General features: G+C 35.6%; 1 protein-coding gene across 2 annotated transcripts in view; it reads left to right on the forward strand.

Annotated features, from left to right (window-relative positions):
- Positions 1 to 23221, forward strand: part of CDH12 (cadherin 12) — a gene marked incomplete at both ends in the record, with an annotated part of 155738 nt that overhangs the window by 67985 nt on the left and 64532 nt on the right. The window contains 2 exons of one of the 2 annotated variants that reach the window (XM_083864680.1): positions 13703 to 13822; positions 20311 to 20478. In XM_083864680.1, coding sequence (XP_083720806.1) covers positions 13703 to 13822; positions 20311 to 20478 — 288 coding nt within the window. The remainder of the gene's footprint in view (positions 1 to 13702; positions 13823 to 20310; positions 20479 to 23221) is intronic. The other variant, XM_083864681.1, reaches the window with a different exon arrangement.

Raw genomic sequence — 23221 nt, forward strand, 5'->3', positions numbered from 1 at the left:
CCAGCATCTGATGTGCGTGCTTAAGAGTTTCCAGTGAGAAATTCTTAGAATTACTTAAGGACAGTAATTTTCAGCTGCAAAATTCAGTTACCATTGGGAACCCCAGTAGTTCCAAGCATGCAATAGAAACATATTGAAAGTGACAAAAGAAAATTAATTAGACATTTTTACAAAATGGTCAAAGAGCACATTCCTTTATTCAGTGTGGCCTTCCCATGCCTACTGAATTTTAAGAAAATCAGACTGTGTTCTGCATTATAGTTAGCTGCAATAACGAAGAAATGAATGGGCCTGTTTTCTCCATTGTCTTCCTGTACATTTCTCCTCAACTAGTCCCTATTAACATGAATTACTATTAATTTCCTTTTTTAAAAACTTTTGATGATTAAAAAGAAAAAACATAGAGATCTTTAGAGTAAGGAAAATGAATAACTTAAAACCCAGATAATCATAAGTGGCCTGACACTGCTTAGATTTCTCTTAAAGGTGTCCATATAATTTAGTTAGTATATTTTTGTCAGTATCTTGACATGAAGCCTGTTGTTGGCACTATGTGCAATGCGGCGAGGAAAAATGTTTTTGTGATGCAGTGTGAAATATTTTGTTTGCAATACATTTCCAGAAAACACAGTGTCACATTTACTCATCCCATAATTGATTAAAAAGATCAAAATGTGTCAAAAATAGTTATTTTGAATATAATTTTATTTTCTAAAAAAAAAAATGGACAAGAGTATGAAAACAAGAGAAGTAGGCTGGTTAGTGTTGAAGAATGAAAAATGTGCTGCATCCAGAAGCGTTGTTTTGTGGGAAGAAGACACTATAAAACAGGGTTTTTTGGTTGGTTGGTTGTCTTTTTGTTTGTTTGGTTGGCTTTTTTTCTGTAGAGAGAAATTTAGGGAAAACAGAAGCTGCCTCAGGAACATTTTATCAAACTAGATCTGGGTGAGGTTCATGAGTGGAAGACCCAGAGGAGAAAGAAACGGGGGACAAGGGAGATGGTTGCATAACAGGCACAGTAGGGTATGTGTCAGGGGAAACAGGGAGGGTAAGCAAACATAGTAAGTAACTATGGGAAATTACAGTTTAGACTGAATGAATTTCCTCTGTGTGGCTCACTAGATGGAGACTATGGGAATGGCACTAGGAATATGGCTGGAAATTGCAAAAGGTATGGGTCTTCTCAGCAGCCAAAGAGAAGAGCTGCAGTAAGTTGAGTTAAAGTATCACCATTCTCTAAAGAAAGATTGATTCTAGCAGCTCAGTGGATGACTTGGCATTTTTATTGTTTTGGATTAATTTTGCTTCTAGATGGTAACTTGTCCTATGACTAGAAGCCTTGGTAAATTTGAGAGGAAAATTGAGAACTTACTGCTTTCAGATGCTGGAAGTTTGAGTATCTCAATGTGCCTTTGCAGATGCACATACTCCCCTTCATCTAAAGGGTTCCAGAGTTGTAGAAAAATTAAAAAACAAAACTGACCAACCAACCAAACTAAACAAAACAAAAACTCCAACAAACCAAACTAAGCCAACCAATTAAACAATAACAGAAAGCCACCCAAGAAACCCACCAAAAAACCATGAAAATAAACAAACAAACAACCAAACAAACAGTTCTTCTGCTGCAGGATTATTCAACTAGACTGCAGTATCATTGTATGATCTCATTTGCTGTAGATCTTTAGCAGTTAATAAACCAAAAATGAATGCTAAAGACAACTGCTGTCTTATGCCTGAGGCTTGCTACTAATTTTATCCCTGTAGATTTGGATTTCATTTCAGGGATCAGTTAAGTTGACAAATGTGATTGCGGCTCTTGGGGAAGAAAATTATGTCAAAATGTTTAGATTTGGGAAAGAAACGATAATTTATTAAAGGTTGGGTTTTTTTAATCTCCTCTAGCATGTGTGACACACAGGTTGAATACACTTGTAAAAACTTTTGAAAATTTTCTGAGCCAGTTTCAAGTGAATTAAGTAAAAGAACCTTGGCTACCATGTTTTTGTAAGTGTTAAAATCTTCAAAGTGATCTAATAAGTTAGAGAAATGTAATAAGAAACATAAGATCTTAAATTATTTGGAATCTAAACACCCCTTCTTTTGAAGATGTTAAATGTCTCTTTGCAAGGGGAAGCAAAATATTTTGGATTTCTTGTATTTATCTGAGGTAGGTGACACGAGGTTTTGTATTTCCACAGAGTTTAACCACATACTGTGGATACAGAATGCATTGTCACTTAGTGATTTGAAGAAAGGAATGCTTGAAGAATCATTCAGGCAATGCTTTGAGTCAATATTTCCAACAGAAAGGCTGCTCAAAACCAATTGATAGCTCACAAAGTCAAATATGAAAATTTAATTTCTATCCATTTTCTCTCGATAATTGTCAACATGATGGGAAACATCTGGTTTTATCTAGAGTAACAGAGCTAGCTAGATTTTAAATTTCAAAACAACAAGAGTATTTAAATATATGGTCCTTTACTATCCAGGGTAATGAAAAGTTGTTAATTTTAGGATGAACAGGATCTCAGCCTTCCCAAACAGGACTTTAAAACTAGAAATGCAGCATAAAATGAGCTGAAATAGTCTTAGTTGGCTAAAAGACAAGGATAATAATTACACTTTGCCAGAAGATACATTTTTGGCTAGCATTGAGGAGAGTTTCTTTTGTCAGCCATGGCTAAACAAGAACTGTTGGGAGTGGAGGTCTGGACTTACCTTTGGCACACAGGGAAGAATGGCACAAACATGAATACAGCCTTTAATATCATCTGGAACATCCCCAGGACCACTGGCTGGCTCTTCATCTGATCTGGCATCATTCCAGTTAAAAGTTTTGCAGCCACAACCCATGCAGTCAGACTATCCCATGAGGGTTCAGGCTTATTTTTAGATAACAGATGAATGAAAATTTCATTGATAAATGAACACTGTCTGTATTTTGGGGTGGGCAGGTACATTAACTTTTAGAGTGGTGAAATTGAAGTCTCAAGTGCCTGAAGTTAAACAGTAAAACTTCAGTACTCACAATTAAGACACACTGATGAAAACAATAGTAATTTTAGAACAGAGCAATCTTAGAGTTATAGTCTTCTGTAAACAGAGGAGGAGGGGGTTTTGTCCCATAGTTCAAACCTCTTTCTTCCCCATATTCTCCATATTTCTTCGTTGCCAGAACACTGCCTTGAATCTCTCTTAAGAGGTAAAACTGTCACAAAAGGCAAGAATGCTACTGAAGTCAATTTTGTGTCAGTGAAGAGTTCACTCACTTAAAAGTTCAATTCAAGATATCTTGAATGTTTGCCAGTTAGCCAATCAGGTATGCATAAAAATGTGTCAGGGAAAAAAATTAATGCAGTACTCCAATTTTTGTAGAATACTCAACTTCTTTTTGTTTTTCTACCAGCAGTGGTCTTATTCCACCTATCACGGATAAATATATGTCTTGCAAGCTCAGTTGATAATATTGGTTCATGTTTCTAAAAACAGATTTTCATTGATTAGGAGTGCTCATACAGAAAGAAAGAGTAACATTACATGAGGCAAGAAGCTGTTTTAGAAAACAGGCGTATACCCTTGTGAATGATTAAATGAAATATAAAAGTACATAAGCATCATATGTATGAAATTTTCCAGAAAGACGGGCAGTAAAAATTTGAACTACCTCAAGCAAAAAAAATCATCTTAACTGACCACTGCCACAGACACCTGAGTGTCTTCCACTCATAATACAACCCTGGAAACAAAAACTTTCTTGCTGTTGTCTGTTTACCGTGTGCAAAACTGAAATGCTCTCCATGTATTGATGAGCATTATGTTAACTTAAAATCACATTTTTTCCTTCATGTCTTTTGTTTGTTCTAAAAGCCACACAGTCTTCCAATTTTTAACAAACTGACCAGAAAGAATATAGGGTATTTGCACAGCCACGTATCTCAAGATGCTTTTTTCTGTCAAAATATTTCCTTGCTCATAAAATATTGCTCAAAATAAGTGATACTTTGGAATTCTCTCAGCTCTTGAGATTGTTATTTAACTGCTTCTTGACTGTAGTCTATAATTCTTTCAAAGATATGAATTTGAGGAATTTGAAAAATAAGATGTGCTGCTTTATGTCTTACTTATGGATGATGTGGTATTCTGCCTAATGCCAATTTTTGCATATTATTATGTCATGATCAATGATGTAACAGAAGATATCTCTATTGCCATCACACTACAGAGCACCAGAAGTCACTGCACATTAAACCATCTTAGAACAGTATCTGGCACTGAGAATGTGAAGGCTCCTGTTTTCATTTTCTCATGGAGAACCTAAGAAATAGTTAAAGATTTTGTTGAGCAACAGTCTGGTACTGAATTAAGAACAGGACCGGATCTCTCTGTTACCATCTTCTGCTTCAGCCTTTTCTCATGCTGAGAAAAATTCTGCACACAGTATCTTGAAATTGAGTTGTGCTTAGTAAGGCAGAAAAAACCTAAAAGCATGTTTCTGTGACCTTTTGGCAAAGAACATCCTCCCAGTTATGCCTGCGAAGTGCATTCCTCCGGTGAAACATTGACATTTTCTTTGGTTCATTTGACTTTTCCTAACAAAACTGGATGTAAGTCCCTATTCTGGCAGCACACAGTCCAGAAATTTGCCTGCTGAGAAAGATGCTTGAGGTTTTGTTTACTAAGACTGTATAATCAAACCATTATATTGATCCAAATTATGAAGCAAATACAAATCTGGGTTTATAGTTCAGATCAACAAAAAATCAGACTGGTATGCTAGAAGATTTTAATATGATTTTATGAAAAAAATATCAAAAACCAATGCAAGCACATGAAAAGGAGGGAGTTGTCATACTAAGAGATTTGAGACAGGAGAGTCATGCTCAGTTTTAAGTGTGTAGATTTAAAACTTCCATATGTGTAATGTGACCTTGTGGTTTGAATTTCTTCTCTCTCCTAATCACTAGGAGATTTTCTGGGAGTTCTCTTTTCAGTGCCATTAAATTGGCCAAATATGTGAAGTTGTATTACGATAGCATTTTCTATCTTCAGTTTAAACTTCATAGATTTTTGCTAATTAGGTTACAACTGCTCCTTATGTGAAATAATAATGATAATTATGTAATGCTATAGTATCTAAAGGCTCTGAAAATTATGTGATGTCACACTAGGCAGTAGCATGATGCAATAGAAACCAAGCTGTGTGATGAAACAGTGTGTGATGAGAACTTGGCATCCAGAGCATTTGAAAACCTTGTTCTTTCAAATGAGCTCTTATCAACTACCTGTTTACAATAGCACTGCATCAAGTGCACATTTACCCTCCACCTTAGCTTTAACCCAAAATAATCCAGTTCATGTGCTGAAAGATTGTACTGAGGACAAGGAAAATCTCTGCTTCAATAGTGGACTCCTGAACCAAATAAAAGCACTTCTATTATAGCCAGAAGAACTAGGATACAATAGTTCTCTGAAGGGGGGAAGTCTGTTTAGTTGTACATGTCATCACAAAGCTGGGGCAGAAGGAATCTCAGATTCACTTAATGCATTTCTGTGAGGATCGCCACATATATGTCGTTCCTAATGGATGTCCAATCTGTTCTTGAGAACTTTCAAAGATAATAATCCTTCTAGTAAAAGAGAAAAGTTGGATTAATAGTGTGCTTATTATTAACATGAGGGCTCTATTTAAAGTCTGTCCACTCATAACCTTAATGCCTGCATGGTTTTCCGATGCCAGTTGTTTGTTCCCACTCTGTCTCAGGAGTCTCTGCTGCAAGGATGATTCAGCTGCATGTCCAAGGCCCACCAAGTGCTGTGAATTATTAAGGAAATCTCAAGTTGACCTCAGTTTTAAGTTTATAAATCACTGGGTCATTCCTACAACAGGGATGGGGTTTCTGAGTGGGAACACAAAGCTTAGATGAGAAGAAGAGTCATCACAGTCAGCTCTGTTTGAGCTGTCTCTGTTCATCTATCACAAACTTCTGACTCCTTTCAGTTCCTTGCACTGTCCTTGTAGAAAGGGAAATGAGTTCATTAGCTTTGTTTTAGGAATAGTTTGTCTAGTTATTGTGGTGAAAGGTAAGAGGTATTTAAAAATGGTATGTTTCATGGTGTAAATCAGTCATGAGTAGGAATCAGACCAGGACTTCACAGGGGGTTATTATCCTGAGTGTTTTCAGATGCTGTATTTCTTCACCGTTTTTTCTTTTCTGAAATACCATTTGTGATAGAGGATGTGCCTGATGTCACCTCAAGTAACAATCCCTCTTTTGCCATTTCTCTTATTCTTGCAAATGAATTTGCATGAGGGGTATCTCTTGTCAAGCCTGAGGATATCCATAGTCTGAATTCCATGTTCTGAAGCCTCTATAGTCATACCCCTATGGTGGGTATGTGGAGTTACCATGTCCTCTCACCACAGAAGGTTAGTGTAGTTGGATATTGATGTAGAGAGCTGTGTAGAATTGTATTGACATTATGCATTAAGTCACTGAATGAATCAGATTACAGTTTAAATTTTAATGCAAATGTATAGAGTAAAATTCTATGGATTCTTCAGTACTTTGATCTTCAAGTAGCAGCAAAGACTTCAAAGCAATATTCTGATTATTTAATCAAAGTCAGCAACTTTCACAGAGAATTTCATTGCTTACTCAGTTGTGTAGAAGTCACTGATGTATTCTGAAGTTCTTTTTGCATGTTATCATGACTCTGCCTAATCCAAGATTGCCCTTTGGATGTTTGTAGATTTTGAGCAGGAAAAAAGTGGTTAATACAAAAAACAAAACAAAACAAAACAACAACAAAAAATCCACAATATTTTAAGTAGATAGGAAGAAATGTGATGGGGCAATGCAACAGGCAATCCAAACTTTAAAAGTGCTCAATCATCAATATCTCCAATGTCTTTCCCTTGAAATGTTAACACATAGTTATGTAATTGAGTTACCAATTCTTGAGCCTAAGTGCATGACTTCAAATATAATTGTGAAAAGGCCTTGATAAGCTTCTTTATTTCATTCAAAATTTAAAAGATTTTTTTTCTACAAAATATTGATGTAGAAATTAACTTTGCTTAGCTAAAGATACCTGGGTTAACATAGAATTAAATTATTTCTAATCAGGTCTAACATCTGTTGGACAAATAGCCTAGCCTCCATATAGCATTAGAACATCCACTGAGATTCAAAACCATGTCTCTTTAGCTGACATTCATGATGAATGACATTTATTTCACAGTAATTTTTTCTTGTATCCTCTGTAAAGCTCAAGTTTTCTTATTACTGCATTCTGAATAAATCATTTGACATTTGAAGAATTGATGTGTGGAACTCCAGCTCATGAAAACTTCAAACCATAAAATAGCAGAAGTAACACCGTGACTTACTTTCTGCTGAGTTCTTTATGTGATGGCCATTTTTGGCATGTTTTATTTTAGGGGCAAGAGGGCTTGGAGGCTGTCAGGAGGAGTGTCACAATTTCAAGTTCTTTGCCACACATTAAACATTTCCAGGAGCTCTTCCATGAGAAAAGTGAATGGTTAAAAATGCTTTTTCTAGTACTCTTTTATCTGGCTTGAAAATAACTTGTGTTATTTTCAACTTGTGTTGAAAGGGCATGTAGCTGATATTAACAAATCCTGTCCAGGTAAACATCATGACAACCATCAGGTTGCATCAGCTTGGAATCAAGTCCAGTGTACAACTTTCCTTGCTCAAACTGAACTTAATATTTTGGATTTTCTTTGAACATTTGAGTCTGAAAAAAATATTTTGATCACACTGAAACAACTTTACAGATTAATAAATGAAGAGCAAATCTTTGTGCTGTTATTCTAGGGTTGAGTCATTTTTCCTCAAGCTTTTAAGATTTCAGTGTGTTGAGTAGGGCTAAAATTTATTATTTTGTAATTCTATTGAAGAAGATATTTCCCAGGACACATCCAATTTCCTACAATGTTTTTGGAAAAGTTGTCTGGTTGAGACATAGCATTTGATATCATAAAGGTTCTTCTAATACAACTTAAACCTCCACCCTGAAGAGCATAAACCAAGGCAGCAAAAGCATGCTTTTATCAGCACAGAAGCATCTGTGGGAGATTTGCCAGCACAGCTACCATGATTAGAGAGTGTACTGGTTATTTTTATCTCACCTATCCTAACCATGAAGGTATACTGGCACACTTAAATCCCTGTTGAGTCATAGCCTGAAAACTAATCAAGTTGTCAAGATGATAAAAGCAGAAGTCAAAGCTAAATTTTTCAATTTGCTAAATTCCATATATATAAGAAGAACTTCTGTCATATTGGTGAGAGGAAAACAGTCTTGAAAACAGAAAGGAAAAAATCACTCTCTGGAGGTGAATTTCTTAAACAGATAGATATTAAGATTAGTATTTGCTAATTGCTTCCTCTGCCATTCTCCTTATGCATCATTTCCAGCAGTTACTTTACCAGGCCACTCCTTATGTGCATATTGGGTATAGACTATTAGCTGCTATTTCAAGCTCCTAATTTTCTTCAGAAGTGTAACCTCTGTAAACATTATTGCAGCCTTGAGACTGTGTAAGCAGCTGCATGTCCTTATAAATAAATGAATAGCCTAAATTAATAAAAATAAATAAATTAAATAAATATTCTATGAACAACAAGCATTATTAGCTTAGCCAGACTGAGTTAACTCTGGCTGACCCCAACAGATGAGAGTACCAAAAAAAAAAACCCAAAAAAAAGGAAAAAGGAAAAGAAAATAATCGCTTCACTGATTTCTAAACTAAATAATTAGCTAACACCCCCCCCCCTCCCAGCAGGTTTCCCCTGTTTACCTTCATCATCCGTGAGGGAGACAGAGATGACCAGTAGGAAAAAAAAAAAAAAAAAAAGTCAGCTTCCACACTCCCTGGATTGTTGCCAATATAAGTTAAATGTTATTCTAGACATACTTGAAATATGCTTGATTATGCACTAAATGCTGAGATTTGCAACAGCTGCTCTTAGCTACCAGCACAGCAAAACTATTAGTAAAAGGGTGCCATTCTTCATCAAGTACAAAAGGGAATGGCAGTATTGCTTTTGTGGCCATGGCTGCTTCTGACAGCTGAGAGAAATATCTATGTTTAGGGTGATGTCTGGAATGCAAAACAGGAATAAAGTGTGCTTTCCTGATTGTGTCTAGTGTTCAAGATATTGATGGAGCCAGCAAGCCTGTGTTATTATCAGGGCTGCACAGCCATGAATATATAAACTGGAAACTGACTTTTCCAAGTAAAATATGTCTTTCTCACATTACTTTTGTGGGAGTCAGCGTCCGGAATATATGTTCAAAACTTATTATTGGTAATTTTTCTATGAAAGATAAGCCCCAAAAGGGCAATGTCAGCATCTCTCTTCACAAATGCACATGTCTTTCGAGCACTGGAGTTTTGCTGAAACTACTAGTGGCAAGTCAGGAGAATATTTATTGAGACGCGGAATCTCCTGATCTGAATTGCAATGTAGTGCTGCAGTGAGCCATAAATTAACTTTCTTTTTTTTTATTTTTCCCTTAAACTTAAAAAAAAAGCCAAACTCACAGCTATGAAATGTGTTGATTAGATTTTTACTTGAATTCTGATAAGAAGATGGATGCTGTTTGGGTTGCCATGGAGCTATTTTTGGAATTGTTTGGAAAGAATATTGCACAAAGTAGTTTGTTTCTATGCCAGCAGCTGTGCTCTGCCTTCCCCCTACACATAAAAAAATATTTTCACAATCATCTAATTTCTTTCAAAAGTATTAAATAATGCATGTGGAAGGAGAGAGGTTGTGCAGGAAGATGATGACAGCTCTGACGCTACAAGGAAATCATGTCTTTACTCACCATGAAGTAGATAAAACCAGCTTTGGTAATCCATTACAAAAAGTAATTCCATGAAAATTCACATAAAATGTCACATACTCATTTCCTACTTACAAAAGACAGGAAAAAGGCGAACAATAAAAATGGCAAAATCAGAGCCCTGAATTTCAAAGGAAAACAGTTGAGGTAGGAATCTGCTTGACAGGATCACCAGAGAAGTGATGTCTTTGCTATTGGAGAAATTCAAAATTACTGTTCCTATCCAGCCTTCTCTTACCTCTTCAAAGCCTCAAAGCAGGCCACCCTCACTTCTTGTGTAAAGCAATGCACTGCTACCACTTAACTGAATTTGGGCATTTGTAACAAAGCTTAATGGGATTTGCAGGCATAGTGTATTAACAGTGTTATTAATGAGAAAAGACATAACATATATCACCATCTCCTTTTTGGTTTGTCTTTGTAATTCTGTTGACTGTGGATTTTTTTTTTTTCAGGAATCATGTCTAAATAAGTATTCTCATAGCATTGAATCATCTCATTTTCCTGTATAATGAAATGATAATTTTATCTAGTCCTTATCGAGTTTTCTGTATTCTTTATCATGCTCTTCGGGTCAACAAACTAAACATAAGAAACTCAGATTTTATGGTTTGAAATTGATTACTTTGAAAGACAGCAATAGCTCTACAGAAAGCAAGATATCCCACCCCATCTACACTTTGGTGAAGATAAAAGTTTTAAAATTTTGGAGAGACTAAACTTTAAAGTAATTTTTTAACCAATTTTGACATTCATAAGCAATTTGAAAATCTCAAACCAGGTATTAGAATATTTTGAAATTTCTTTCAAGTACTCCTTGTATGGGAAGAGATTTCATCAATATTGCTCTTCTTTCAAAGGTTCTCTTTATTTTGGCAAAATAGCATTTTCACCAATGCCAAACTGTCAAAAAACAAAAAAAACCCCAACAAAATACACAAACAAACAAAACAAAACAAAACAAAAACAAACAAACAAACAACTTAATTATTCTAGAAGTCAAATCAATATTTCATAAACATTTCTGTTATGGTATAAACTCAGATGTCTTACAGTTCCTTCCAGTTATTCTGATATGAACAACAAAGCTTTTATTAGTGCTATTTCTGTCAGTTTTGCCAACAAGTTGAAGATCTTAGGCTCCATTCTATTTGCACTTATTGATGAATCTCCTTTAGTTTTAGCTAGAGTAAAATTCAGGTGAGTATGCTTGCTGTGATTCACAGTATTTTAGTCCTCAATACCACTTGTATTTTTTCAAAGAAAACACAATCTTTAAAATTCCATACCATTTCTTGGGCTGTGTGAATGGTTTAATATTTCTTTTTTCTCTTTCTAAAACATAAATAACTAAAGCACGTAATTCATTTTTTCTGCATTTTATAATGCCTTACTTTAGTATGTGTCGCTTGCACATAAAAAATTAAAAATATATTTAAATGTTGACTATCATAAAGGTATTTCCAAAAAAAGAAATGCTGTATCTTTTTTTTGTTCATTTCATTACTCCATGTAATAAGGTAAGTATATGTTTTAATTAAAATGTCATGAACTATAGTAAATGTGATCCTTACTCATTACCTTTGTGCATTAAAGATTTACAGCTCTGGTGCTCTGCATTATTGCCCAGAAAAATATGATTTTATTTTAGTCTACTTTTAAAAATACATTGGTTTAATGCTTTGCAATGAAATATAAAGCTTGTTAGATACAAAGAGCAATGATTGATAATGCTGAAAGAATGAGAAACCAATTTCAGAAAACCCATTTGGAACATTAAGTATGCATTTAATCAAGTAAATGATTGGAGGTAAATAAAAAAATACAAACCAACATTCCAGATCTCTCATAAAAATACAAGCTTTCCATATTAACTGTTAGTTGAAAAAGATCTGACAGATGAGTTATACAGTTGAAGATGCTGTCAATGTGAAATGGATTCTTTTTCATATCCAGTGCCAGCTATTTATCAAACATTTTATGTCTCCCTTAATAAAACTTAGTTTGTAAATCAACATTTCTTCCTCCTTTTGTGTAATAAGGCTGGACTACCTGGAGCATGTACCTAGGAATATCCACACTAATAATCCCTGCGTGCAGGCGTCATCAAGCACTTTGGTTGGTGACAGAATTTTCAGGCAGTTTATGGCCAGTGTCTGTTTCTTTCACTTGCATCGTCACATTTTTTAGTGAAGAGTTATAGACATGGATTCAGCTGTGGTGTTTGTTTTCATTCATTCACTTATTATTTGCTAATATTTTCTTTCTTTTAGAAGTTGATTTTAATGAAACTTGCTGTCAGCTTAAGAGCATGATGCACCCATTAACTGTAAAAAGTGCTTATCAAATAACACTCATATTTTTGTGTTTTCCTCAGGAGATAGAATATCTCTTGGAATAGCCTTTCATTCTCTATGGCTCAATAAATTGCAACAGGAGAAGTCTGATGCTGCCATCACTCAGCAAGTGTTTTTCCAATGCTAGTACCAAACCTTTCAGCACCATTGTCAGTCCTTATATGACAAGATTACGTGGGCTGGGCACTGAAAAAATTATCCTCCAAACAGTAAACTTCACTGTTACTTTCCTGCCTAAGTCATAGGACCTTTCACGTGGAACATCTCTCAGTGAGGTACCTCCAGAACTAAATTTTAACAAGTCCATTGAGGTTCATTTTCAATTCTGACCATGCTTTAAAACTTGCCGATTTTCATTGAAGGAAAGTAGCATTCTTAAAACTCTTGCAGTATTCCATGGATATTCTTGAAAAAAAAAAGTCAAATGACCTCCAAATACACAATGCTGCTTAAAGCAGGAATGGTGGAGATAATGCACATCACTGTGCTGTTTCTCGTGTAGGCAGCCTTCGCTCCAAATCAGTACTGCAAATTCCAACATTGAATTGCACAGAAGATCATAGGAAACAATTCTTCAAAGCTAATGGGAAAGTCTAACAATGTGCCAGTTTGTTTTGCTGAAGGTTATAGTTTGAAAACTATTTTATTTATGGCTTAGTGAGGAAATGCAACTAGTTTAGCAACAGCAGAAGGAACAAGATATTTATGCAAGCCGTTGCCATTTGCAGTGAGTTTTCTTCTTTCATGTGCATTTCTTTTGCTCCATTGGTCCATTTTAAGTTGTAATGTAAAGAAAACTGCACTAGGTCTGGTCTATAGTTATGGCTGAAAACAAAGTGACAAGGTGTACTTCCTCCACAGTACTTCTGTTTCTTACTGAGCTGTATTGGAAGGGCAAGGGTACTGAAGTCTGGATTTTGAAGACAACTACCTGAATTAAACACCTAATTTCATTCTAGAGTAGGAATATGAATTCCAACTTTAGGAGATTGCCGTTCACTTTAATGTACTTAGAGCTTGATTCACTTGATCTTACTGAAGAATCAGGAACTGATTGACCAAACACTTGTTTTAAAGTGAACTCCCATATTTTACTTTAATGGTGTCTACTTTTTCACAAAGTTATGGGGTATAATCCTTTCTCAAAATTTAATATTAAGTTTTCCCAAACCTCCATCCTGTATGTGTTACATAAAGAGTTTTGCAAATGATGTATGCATCATAAACTATTTATAAGTATCTTCTGATGGTGGATACCTTTCCCTTTCTTCCCCTCTATGCCTCAGCTATTACCCAGATGGTTGCTAGCATGGAGCTGAAGAGTTAACAGTTTTATTCTTCTTTTTTTTCCAGTGTAATAATAATTGCAACAGAATCCACTGGCAACTGGACTAACGTGTCTGAAATATCCCTGACCACTGCTCTATGACAAAAATATGATTACTTGTGTTTCTTTGCAGGAGCATACGTGCTTCAAGTAAAGGCGACAGATGCTGATGATCCCACTTATGGAAACAGTGCTAGAGTGGTTTACAGCATTCTTCAGGGGCAACCATATTTCTCCATTGATCCCAAGACAGGTAAAAAGTTTATCAGCAACAGTGGAAGATTTAAGCTGTGGGGTTTTGATTCATGTAGGCAGTATCAATGAATAAATATAGACCTGGTTGATACGACCAAAATCCAGGAGAGAAATTTTCCACATGATCCAGTTTTGAGCATTGACTAGCTTTTTATGAACTATAATATGTTGTAGAAACAAAAGAAACATGCTTCTCCAATCAGTCCTGGAATATCTAAAATACATCTACAATGAATGACTGTTTTTTCAATGCTTTACCATTTCCCTATAGATAAAGCTTTATCTCCTACATGTATCCTTTTATTTTCCTGATGATCAAAGTTTTTTTTAACTTAGGTCTTCTCAGCATTTTTACTTGCTGAACATGCAGTCAGAAATTCTCCAGCAATTATTGTTTTGTTACATTGAACTAATTTGAGACTGTGGAACAGCTGATCGTCTCCTTCCCTCCTCTTTTCCTGGGGCATATTATCTTTGTCTGGGGTTGCTGGATGTGTGAGCAGAAGAAGATAGTACATTTAAAGAGACTGAAGTATTTGAGAGGTTGATAGACATGTTAATTGGGTACCTTGGTTGGTAGACATGTTAATTGGGTATCTTGTCCTATATTTTAAATGTTCATTCTTGATTCTATATTTAGTAATTTGGTTGAGGAAGTGATAATGTACATGGTGAATGACACACATTGTGGCATCCTGAGTATGCTACAGGGAAAGCTATCCATATGCTCCTGTCAGCAAATAGTTTTGCCTTCCAGTGTAGCTGTACTTGAATGTCAGATTCAGGGCCTTTAGCCCTGATGGTGCAGTGCTGTAAGGTTGTGAGCACACCACCTCCAATGTACACATTCCTTTGATCCATGCTCCATTTAGCAGATCATACTTCAATTTGCAGTGAGCAATTTTACTTTTCAAACTGAACTTCAAAATGTAACTTCTTCAGATGTCTGGAGAAATAAAACGTAGTTGCCTTTATACTTAATTTTTCATTTCAGTTTTGTAAAGAATGGGTATAAATTCAATGGCAAGAAAAAGCTTTACTGGAGCCAAAATTGGAGTTTTAGTGCAAGTTTCACAAGAAAAAAAGAGTAGTTAGTTGTACATGGAAGAATTATTTTTCCCATGGCACTTCCAATGCCTATGCCATACATTCTCATCTGTTACTCAGTAGTGAGTAAACCATAGGTGATGACCTGCACCCTACTAGCCCTTGAGCATCATACAAACCTGGCTATTAACTTAAATTAATTACTCATGTGCTAAAAGAATGGACACAGCTGTACAGGAAAATTGGTGGAACAGCAGCCCAGCATAGTTTAAATTCCTATACAAAAATAAATAAATAAATAAATAAATAAAAATTCATGCTTCTACAAGTATCAATAATATGTTGTAAAGTGTCTTACGTTCACATTATGAGATTTACTCATGGGCCTAACAATGACTCTAGAGGTAGACATTATGTGAATAACACCACACAGGATGGTGCTTAATGATTTGTTTTAAAATCCAGAAGTCTGGGGCAGTACTACACATCTGATCTTTCTAATTCTTTATTTTATAACTGAGGAGTTTATACAGTAGTTTTTCACTGCAGAGTTTTACTGCCAAAAATCTGTCCTGAGTGCTTTTGACAGGAAAGGGGAAGAAAGCTATTTCAGTACAATGACAAACTCAGAACTGCCAGCAGATGAATAAGCATTTTTTGTGTTGTTCACTTGTTTTTCCATCTCTTGCATTGCAGAAACAATTTTGAGACATAATCTTGTAGTTATTTAAAGAACCCATGAACATCTGTACTAAATTTCTGCCCTGTATCATGTTTCCAAAAGTGAAGACCTGATCTAGTAAAGGAAGAAGAGTAAGAGTTTAGTGATGCACCCCTGTAATACTCTGCTAGTTTTCAAAGAACTTGTCCTTACAAAGTTCCTGGGTGACTAGCACAGTCAAAGTAACTAAAAGTTTGAGAGTATTTCTCCTCCACAACTTTTTCACTTCCCAGTAGATTTGACTTGTCCAGTAGTACAGTAGCTGCATACCCATTGACTAGAAATTCCACAGCAAAAGTTTATTTGATTTATTTGATTAGGAACCAATCTTTTTTTTTTTTTTTTTTTTAATAAAAGAGGGGCATCTCTTAACTTGTTTCATACCTCACACATTTCATAAGACAGTGAAGAGTTAATTTCTATTTATATTCTTCCCGAATCTAGTGTTTTCTAGATTGAAGACTTCTTTAAACAGAAGCCATTCCATAGAAAAAATCATCTTTCTCCTCCTCAGGGTGAGAAAGTGCACACGGTATTCAGGAAGGCAGCTGATATGGATGTCTACAGCTGTTTAATAGCACTTCTGTTCTCTATTCCTTCCCAAACAGTTCCAAACATCGTTTCTTTAGCTTCTACTGCACAGATGTTGATATATTTGTGGAAATTTCTGTTTGTAGCTCCAGATCCCATTGCAAAATAGTAACAGTGAAACCGCTGACCATAACTTTGTGTGTAAAATAAGGATTGTATTTGTCAAGCACATGGCTTTACACATAGTCCTTCCTCAAATCACTCCTAATAGGTGTTACACATTTACTCTGATATGAAAATAGTACACTTAAATGGTATTTAACCTCTATGGGTCTGAATGTCATAGCTGCCCCTTTTACTCCTCGTCTTTATTGACCTCCTAATCTTTTTCCATCTTTTTGTTGGAGATAAGCAAACCATGTGGAAGTGGGAGTTAGATTTTATTGCTATTTCAGGGAGGCTAAATGCAATACAGCACCTTCTGGAGAGCAACTGCTTGAATAGTGCATTCTAAGGCCTCAAATCTTATATGTGCAGGGTACTTTTAAATGCTATAAAATTGGTGTTCTGATTGTTATGTGAGAGTTTTTTTAACTTGACAACTTCTCTTAAAACAGATAACCTCTCTTTTCTTTCCTCTGTACACTCTCTTTTCTTATGAAAATGTCCATTTCCACCATTAAAATGTCCTTTTCAGCCAATTTTCTGATATGTTTATGAGGTCAATATTTGTATTTATAGCTAGATGTCACCAAGTGTTGTTAGACTTGGTATTCTAGTCCAACTTCTGACAGTTGTACTATAATATAATTCAGTTATATTATTGAAATCCAAATTGGTATCAGCAGGAGTATTGATGTTAATATTTATGCAGGAGATTTTTCTTGGAACCTGTGTTTTCTCTTCCATGAAAGTGAGTGATCTCCTGCTGAATTACAGGTCAATAAGTTTGGAAAGCAAATCTTCCGGCCTAAGTCCCATACATACTATTTTCATTTTTGAGAGATCTCATGGAGACCATATTTTTCTACACATTTGATATTGATGACATCTGAAAAGACAAAAAAGAAAATCAAAATTATTTGGTTCTGCAGTTGAACAATAATGTAAAATCTTAAGGCAAAAGGATCTACAAAAACTCAGAACACCATTACATGCATATAGCACCCTCTACATTTTAATAACCCCTTGATTTAAATTAGATATTATTTGTGATGCTGAAGTTGAAATACCAACATTTGTAGCCCTTTCCTTCCCATGGATTCTTACCTCTACTTTATTCCTGTATTTTGCTGTTGAGTCAAATTCATATTTTTCCTGTCCATGTGAAGTGATTTTGGAAGAAATAGTATTTTGTCTAAGCCTTTGAAATAAAGTAGGCACAAAAAGGAAAATTGCCCATGAATTGCTAGACATAAAAAATATTTTCATTGTTTTTTTTTTTTCTGAAGATAAAGGATTTTTTCCAGAAAAATATATAGAATGACCTTAAATTTCCAGACAGGAATAAATAGCGGGTGATTTGGAACTTTACTACTGGAGTGATAGCCCATTCTTAATTTTCTGAAAAATCCTGGAACACTTCTGAGAAAGCCACTTAGTTGTACCCAGAACACTGATATCAACCAGATAAACTGCATTTTTCCTTCACAACCCGCTGTGTGCCCATGCTCAGTTTGTTTCCATCACTTTTTCTATAATCTTTTTGAACTTCAGCAAAGTTTTTGATACCGTCTCCCACAGAATCTTCTGGACAAAATGTCCAGCACACAGCTGGGTAAACACCACATTGTGTGATGGGTGATCAGCTGGCTCCAGATTCTGCAGTTGGAATGGGACAACCCTGATTGTGTATAGGCTGGGGAATGAGGGACTGGGAAGCAGCACTGTGGAAACGAACCTGGATGTCCTGGTCAACAGCCAATTGAATCTGAGCCAGCAGTGTCCTGGCAGGCAGGGGGGCCAACCCTGTCCTAGGGGGACATCAGGCACAGCATCACCAACCAGGCAAGGGAGGGGGTTGTCCTGCTCTGCTCTGCACTGGGGCGGCCTCACCTCCAGTGCTGGGGGAAGGTTTGGGTGCCATGATATAAAAAAGACATTAAGCTCTTAGAGACCATCCAAAGGAAGGCCACAAAGATGTTGAAGGCCTTGAGGGGAAAGCTGTATAAGGAGCAGTGAGAGCACTTGGTCTGTTCAGCCTGGAGAATAGGAGACTATTGGTGGGAAAATTCATGGTGGTCTTCAACATCCTCTTGAGGGGAAGAGGAGGGGCAGGTACTGATCTCTTCTGTCTCATGACCAGTAACTCAAGGAAATGTCATGAAGCTGAGTCAGGGAGATTTAGGTTGGATATCAGAGAAAGGTTTTTCACCCAGAGGGTGGTTGGGCACTGGAACATCTCTGCAGGGAAGTGGTCACAGCTCCAGCCTGACAGAGCTCAAGAAGCATTTGGAGAATGCTCTCAGGCACATGGTGTGACTCTTGGGGTGCCCTATGCAGAGACAGGAGTTGCACTCAATGATTCTGATGGGTGGCTTCCAACTTAGCATATTCTGATTCTGTAATTTGATATTATTTCATTTTGTTAGTGTGACGCAGGAGGTCTTTCATTCCCATAGGTCTTTTTGCCTTGGAGTGAACATACCAAGGACAATGTAAAATATTTGTAACATTTAGTCTCCACAATGACAAATTAAGCATTAATTAAGATTAAGCGGTTCAAGAGGAAACATAGTAAATAAAGCTCATCTCATTTACAAAAATATTCTTCTGAACGTCATGCATATGAATTTTTTTTTTTTTTTTTTTTTTTTTTTTTTTTTTTTTTTTTTTTGCCATTTTATAACTCAAGATTTCAGTTTGGAGCAAACTGTGTGCAATATAATACATGCCATTCTGAGGCCAGAAAATGGTGATTCCTAATAATGTTGTCATCATGTTACAGGTGGCAAGAAAGGAACTTGTTATAGAGTTCAATTCAATGGGAATTTTTAATAGGTTCCAGAAATAGCAGATTTAGAGCAAAGTTATTTCTAGGCTCTGAAAAAGTATTATAAACTAATGGTCCCTATTCTGACATGTTAAGACAACAGTGGTTAGTTGCTATAAAGGTAAGAATGGTCCTTAAAATTTGCTTCTTGCCATTCCTGACCCATTTTAACACCAGGTAAAAAATATGCTTCTAACATCAAATTGTTTAATATTAGAAAATAATACTTTCTAAACCAATAAAAATCAGGAAAATCATATTTCCAGCTGTTTTATTTTTCAATTTTGCATGTTATTTGCACCAATATGCACCTAGACATTTTCTGATAACTGTTGTTGAATGAACAGTGTTTTGCAATATTATTCACATTTGTAATTTTTTGACAAAGACATGTATTTTCTCCTACATATTTCAAGATTTCAAGAAAAAGCACTTAATACCTCGAACCTTTTAGCTTTATACAACCTCATCAGGTAATTTGTGTGTTCAGTAGTACCTCTTCCTTTCTCTCCCCTTCTTTCTCTCTCCAAGTCTTCCTTTTATTCTATATACTCTTAGCATATCAGAAGGGAGATTATGGCATATCTGCTTAGACAGCAGTTGTCCAAACCACTAAAGACTAAAATCCATGTCTTACTGTGGTATTTAAATTACTTTTTATTAAAGGAATTCCTAAAATTTTCACTGCATGTTCGTGCTATACCAAGAAAACTTTCTCTAGGAAAGGAAGAGTCTTCTAATAAAGACCTCCCTTTGTAAAGACGAGCATTGTCTTGGTGTACAGTAACTTGAATTTATTGTCAAGTGAATGACTGGAAACAATTGAAGATGCAGGCTCTGCAATGCAATGCCATCTCCACCTACATTGCCTTACTCCGTACAAGGCAGTGTTCCTCATCCCTGATGTGGCAAGCCTATGATCAGACCATTCACATCCCTAGTGAAAAGACCTCATTTTCTTTAGTCCATTCATGTCCTGATTGAAAAGACAAAGCAGTCATTTTGAGTGATTGAATAGCTGACAAACACCCTTTGGAAAAGCCTGAGTGATTTGCCTGTTTTGTGTGACCTCCTCCCATCAACCCATTGAGAAGAATTCTATTTCTGGTTCAAGGGATCCAGTATTAATTTGTAAGAGTAGACAATCACAGTCCTTTGTTTATTTTCTTCTTGTCTTTCCTCTTTCTTCTCATAGGTGTAATAAGAACAGCTTTGCCAAATATGGACAGAGAAGTGAAAGAGCAGTATCAAGTTCTAATCCAAGCCAAGGACATGGGAGGACAGCTGGGAGGACTAGCTGGTACTACCACCGTAAACATTACTCTCACGGATGTCAACGACAACCCACCCAGATTTCCTAAGAGTATGTAGTATTCCAAAGCACTTACTTTCAAATAAGCATGAATTTGGAAAAGTCCTGTAGATAAGAAACTGAGATCCTGGAAGAAGAACAGTATATGATGAAAAAAATCAGATATCCTGTTTTTAAAAATAATATAAAACTCAATTTTAAACTATGAGCTGAATATTTAAAAGGATATATACGATCATTCCACAAAACCAGCCTCAGCCTAAGAGTTCATTTCATTTACATTATAAAAGTTATTTGGGAAATGCTTATAACTTGAGACTTCCAGGTAACAAAGGCAGAGCTAGCTCATGATAAGTACTACTGTTATGATATTCAGGAACAGATTTTTATATGTCTTGGCCCAGAAGATTATATCTTTCCCTGAAAACACTTACAGCCTAAAACAGTGATCATTCACTGATAATTTATTATGTTTCACATCAGTTAGTTTAAATTAAGCATTTCAGAAGTATGCTAATTTAAAGAGTTTCATAGTCTGTGCATGATTAAGAGGATTTTCACTTACTTGTCTCCATAAATTTACTGAAGTTTTGTATATTCCATACCTTCAAAATGCAGAAACTAATCAAGCATAAATCTTGATAACTATGCCAAAATAATTATCTGTTAAAGTTTGTTAGTAAGGCAAATTTGTATTATAATATATTGCATGAATCTGGAGTAAGAACACAGCAGCTTTTTACTTTACATCTCTTCCTTGCCCATGAATTGAAAGCCCAGTGTATGTATTATGAATGCCCCATAGGTACAAAACCACATCTACAACTGTGAAGTTTTCTCTCATATAAAAATTCTTCTTCTTTTACTCAGTCTGAAAATGTGTTGTGTTTTTGCAGGCATGTAAGAAAGGTCATGTGTACAAGAAGGATCCATTTGGCTCCTTCCTTCTGTCTCTTACACTCATGTCTAGACGGTAATCATAAAACAGGCCAAGCAATACTTCATAAAACTCCCTTACTTTCTAATTATATTTAGTTCAAATGGTGTCTTTGTATTTAACAACCCTCAATGTATTTTTCTTGCAGCAAGTTGCCCCACTGCTTTGAAACTTATGTTAAATTTCAGAATCCACATCCTCTGTCAGAAGTACACAGATAAATCATATATCATACAACAAAGAGCTTCTCTTCATTTGTTTTGAATCCATCTTTACATAATTGCCTGTATGTTTACATCCTCAAAGAATTCAGAAAACACTGCAAAATGTCAGCTTTATTTAGACAATACGTTGATTTCTCTTTTTTTTATTCTTTTTTTTTTTTTTTTCCGTATGGGAAATTCTCTCTGAGTTGAGAGAATCTGCTCCTACTGTTTTGCCTGTACATGTCAGTCATATCCATCCTTAGCTCCCCTGGACTCCCTGGAGAACTTTTTTGGGGAAAAAAACAAACAAACAAACAAAAAACAACTGTTATATTATACCTCTAAGACTTCTTGTGCCACAGTGGTTTGAAGCAAAATATTGCACATCATAATAGTTCCCTTATTTCATTCTTTAGGCTCTTGGGCATGTAACAGCTAATCCAAATGATTTGTTACTGTTGTGTCTGTTTGTTCCACAACTGCTTCTATAGCTAATTTAACCTTCTCCTGAGTCCTCTATAAAGGTCTAGGATAGAAAAAACCCCACTAACAATAAAGAAAAAAATATATTAAGTTTTACATTTGTGATCTTATCTGAGCACTTCTGTATCTCAATTTTGGGTTGGCTTTACACAGTTCCTCTCAGGCTTTTGCCTCCAGATGTCTTAAAAAACAATTATTATTAGCTTGTTTGCAGAGATTTATTCAAACTCATTTTTTGTCTTCTTTATTGTGGTTTTATAGATAAAGCAGGTTTTATGGTTCTTTCTATTGTCCTCTCTGAGACACAACTTCATTTTTTTGAAAGATGTATTCTTGTTTTTATTAGCTATGTCATTTGCCCTTACAGATTTGCCTTTTAATGGATATGTGCATTTGCTGTGGGCCTTCCAAATGATATCCCTAGATAGTATCCACACCACCTGTAGTGATTTAACAGTCTCAGCTATCCCATTCAGAATTTCTATAGTAATATGCCTCAGTTTTATTTATTTCCACTTTCTTCTTATTATTTATTTAACTTTATTATTATGAATACAACCATCTTATAATTCTGTTTTTTATTGTTCCTGCACAAATATTGTATTTAAACTAATTATAGTTGTAAAATTTAGAATAACTAGGGAACTTTTCCTGAATAGCTAATGTTAATACTATCCTCCTTTTTAAGTCTTAGTTGACAAAGATTTCTTTGACAATCATCAATATTCCTCCATTGATAAAGTCTGCTGTGACATTCCTGCATATTTTGCTCCTTGATAATATGCTGCCTGACTGATTTTCTTCTTTCCCACAGATATTGAACACAGGTATTATGCTGATATTCTTGTTTAGCATTAGGCTTTAAAGTTACTTACACTGGTTCCCATTTCAACTCTTGGCTTTATATTGTGGCTTTCTTTCTCCTCTTTACTGGTCCGTAGTCTGACTCTGCATGAACTACCACTTTTGCATTTCTTACTGGGCTATCATCTCCTTTTGTAGCCTTCTCCAGTGGAGAATGTGGAATTCTCATCACTGCACCCTTTGTCTGAACTGCATACCTTTGTATTTTATTTTCTAATTTTTTGCTCTCCAACACCTGAAAACTCTCCTGAACCTTTCACTAGGTATCACAGGGGTAATAGAAAAGTTTTTAAATTTTCATAAG

The sequence above is a fragment of the Zosterops lateralis genome (genome assembly GCF_965231275.1).
Source record: "Zosterops lateralis genome assembly, chromosome: 1".
In the NCBI taxonomy this organism is placed as follows: Eukaryota; Metazoa; Chordata; class Aves; order Passeriformes; family Zosteropidae; genus Zosterops; species Zosterops lateralis.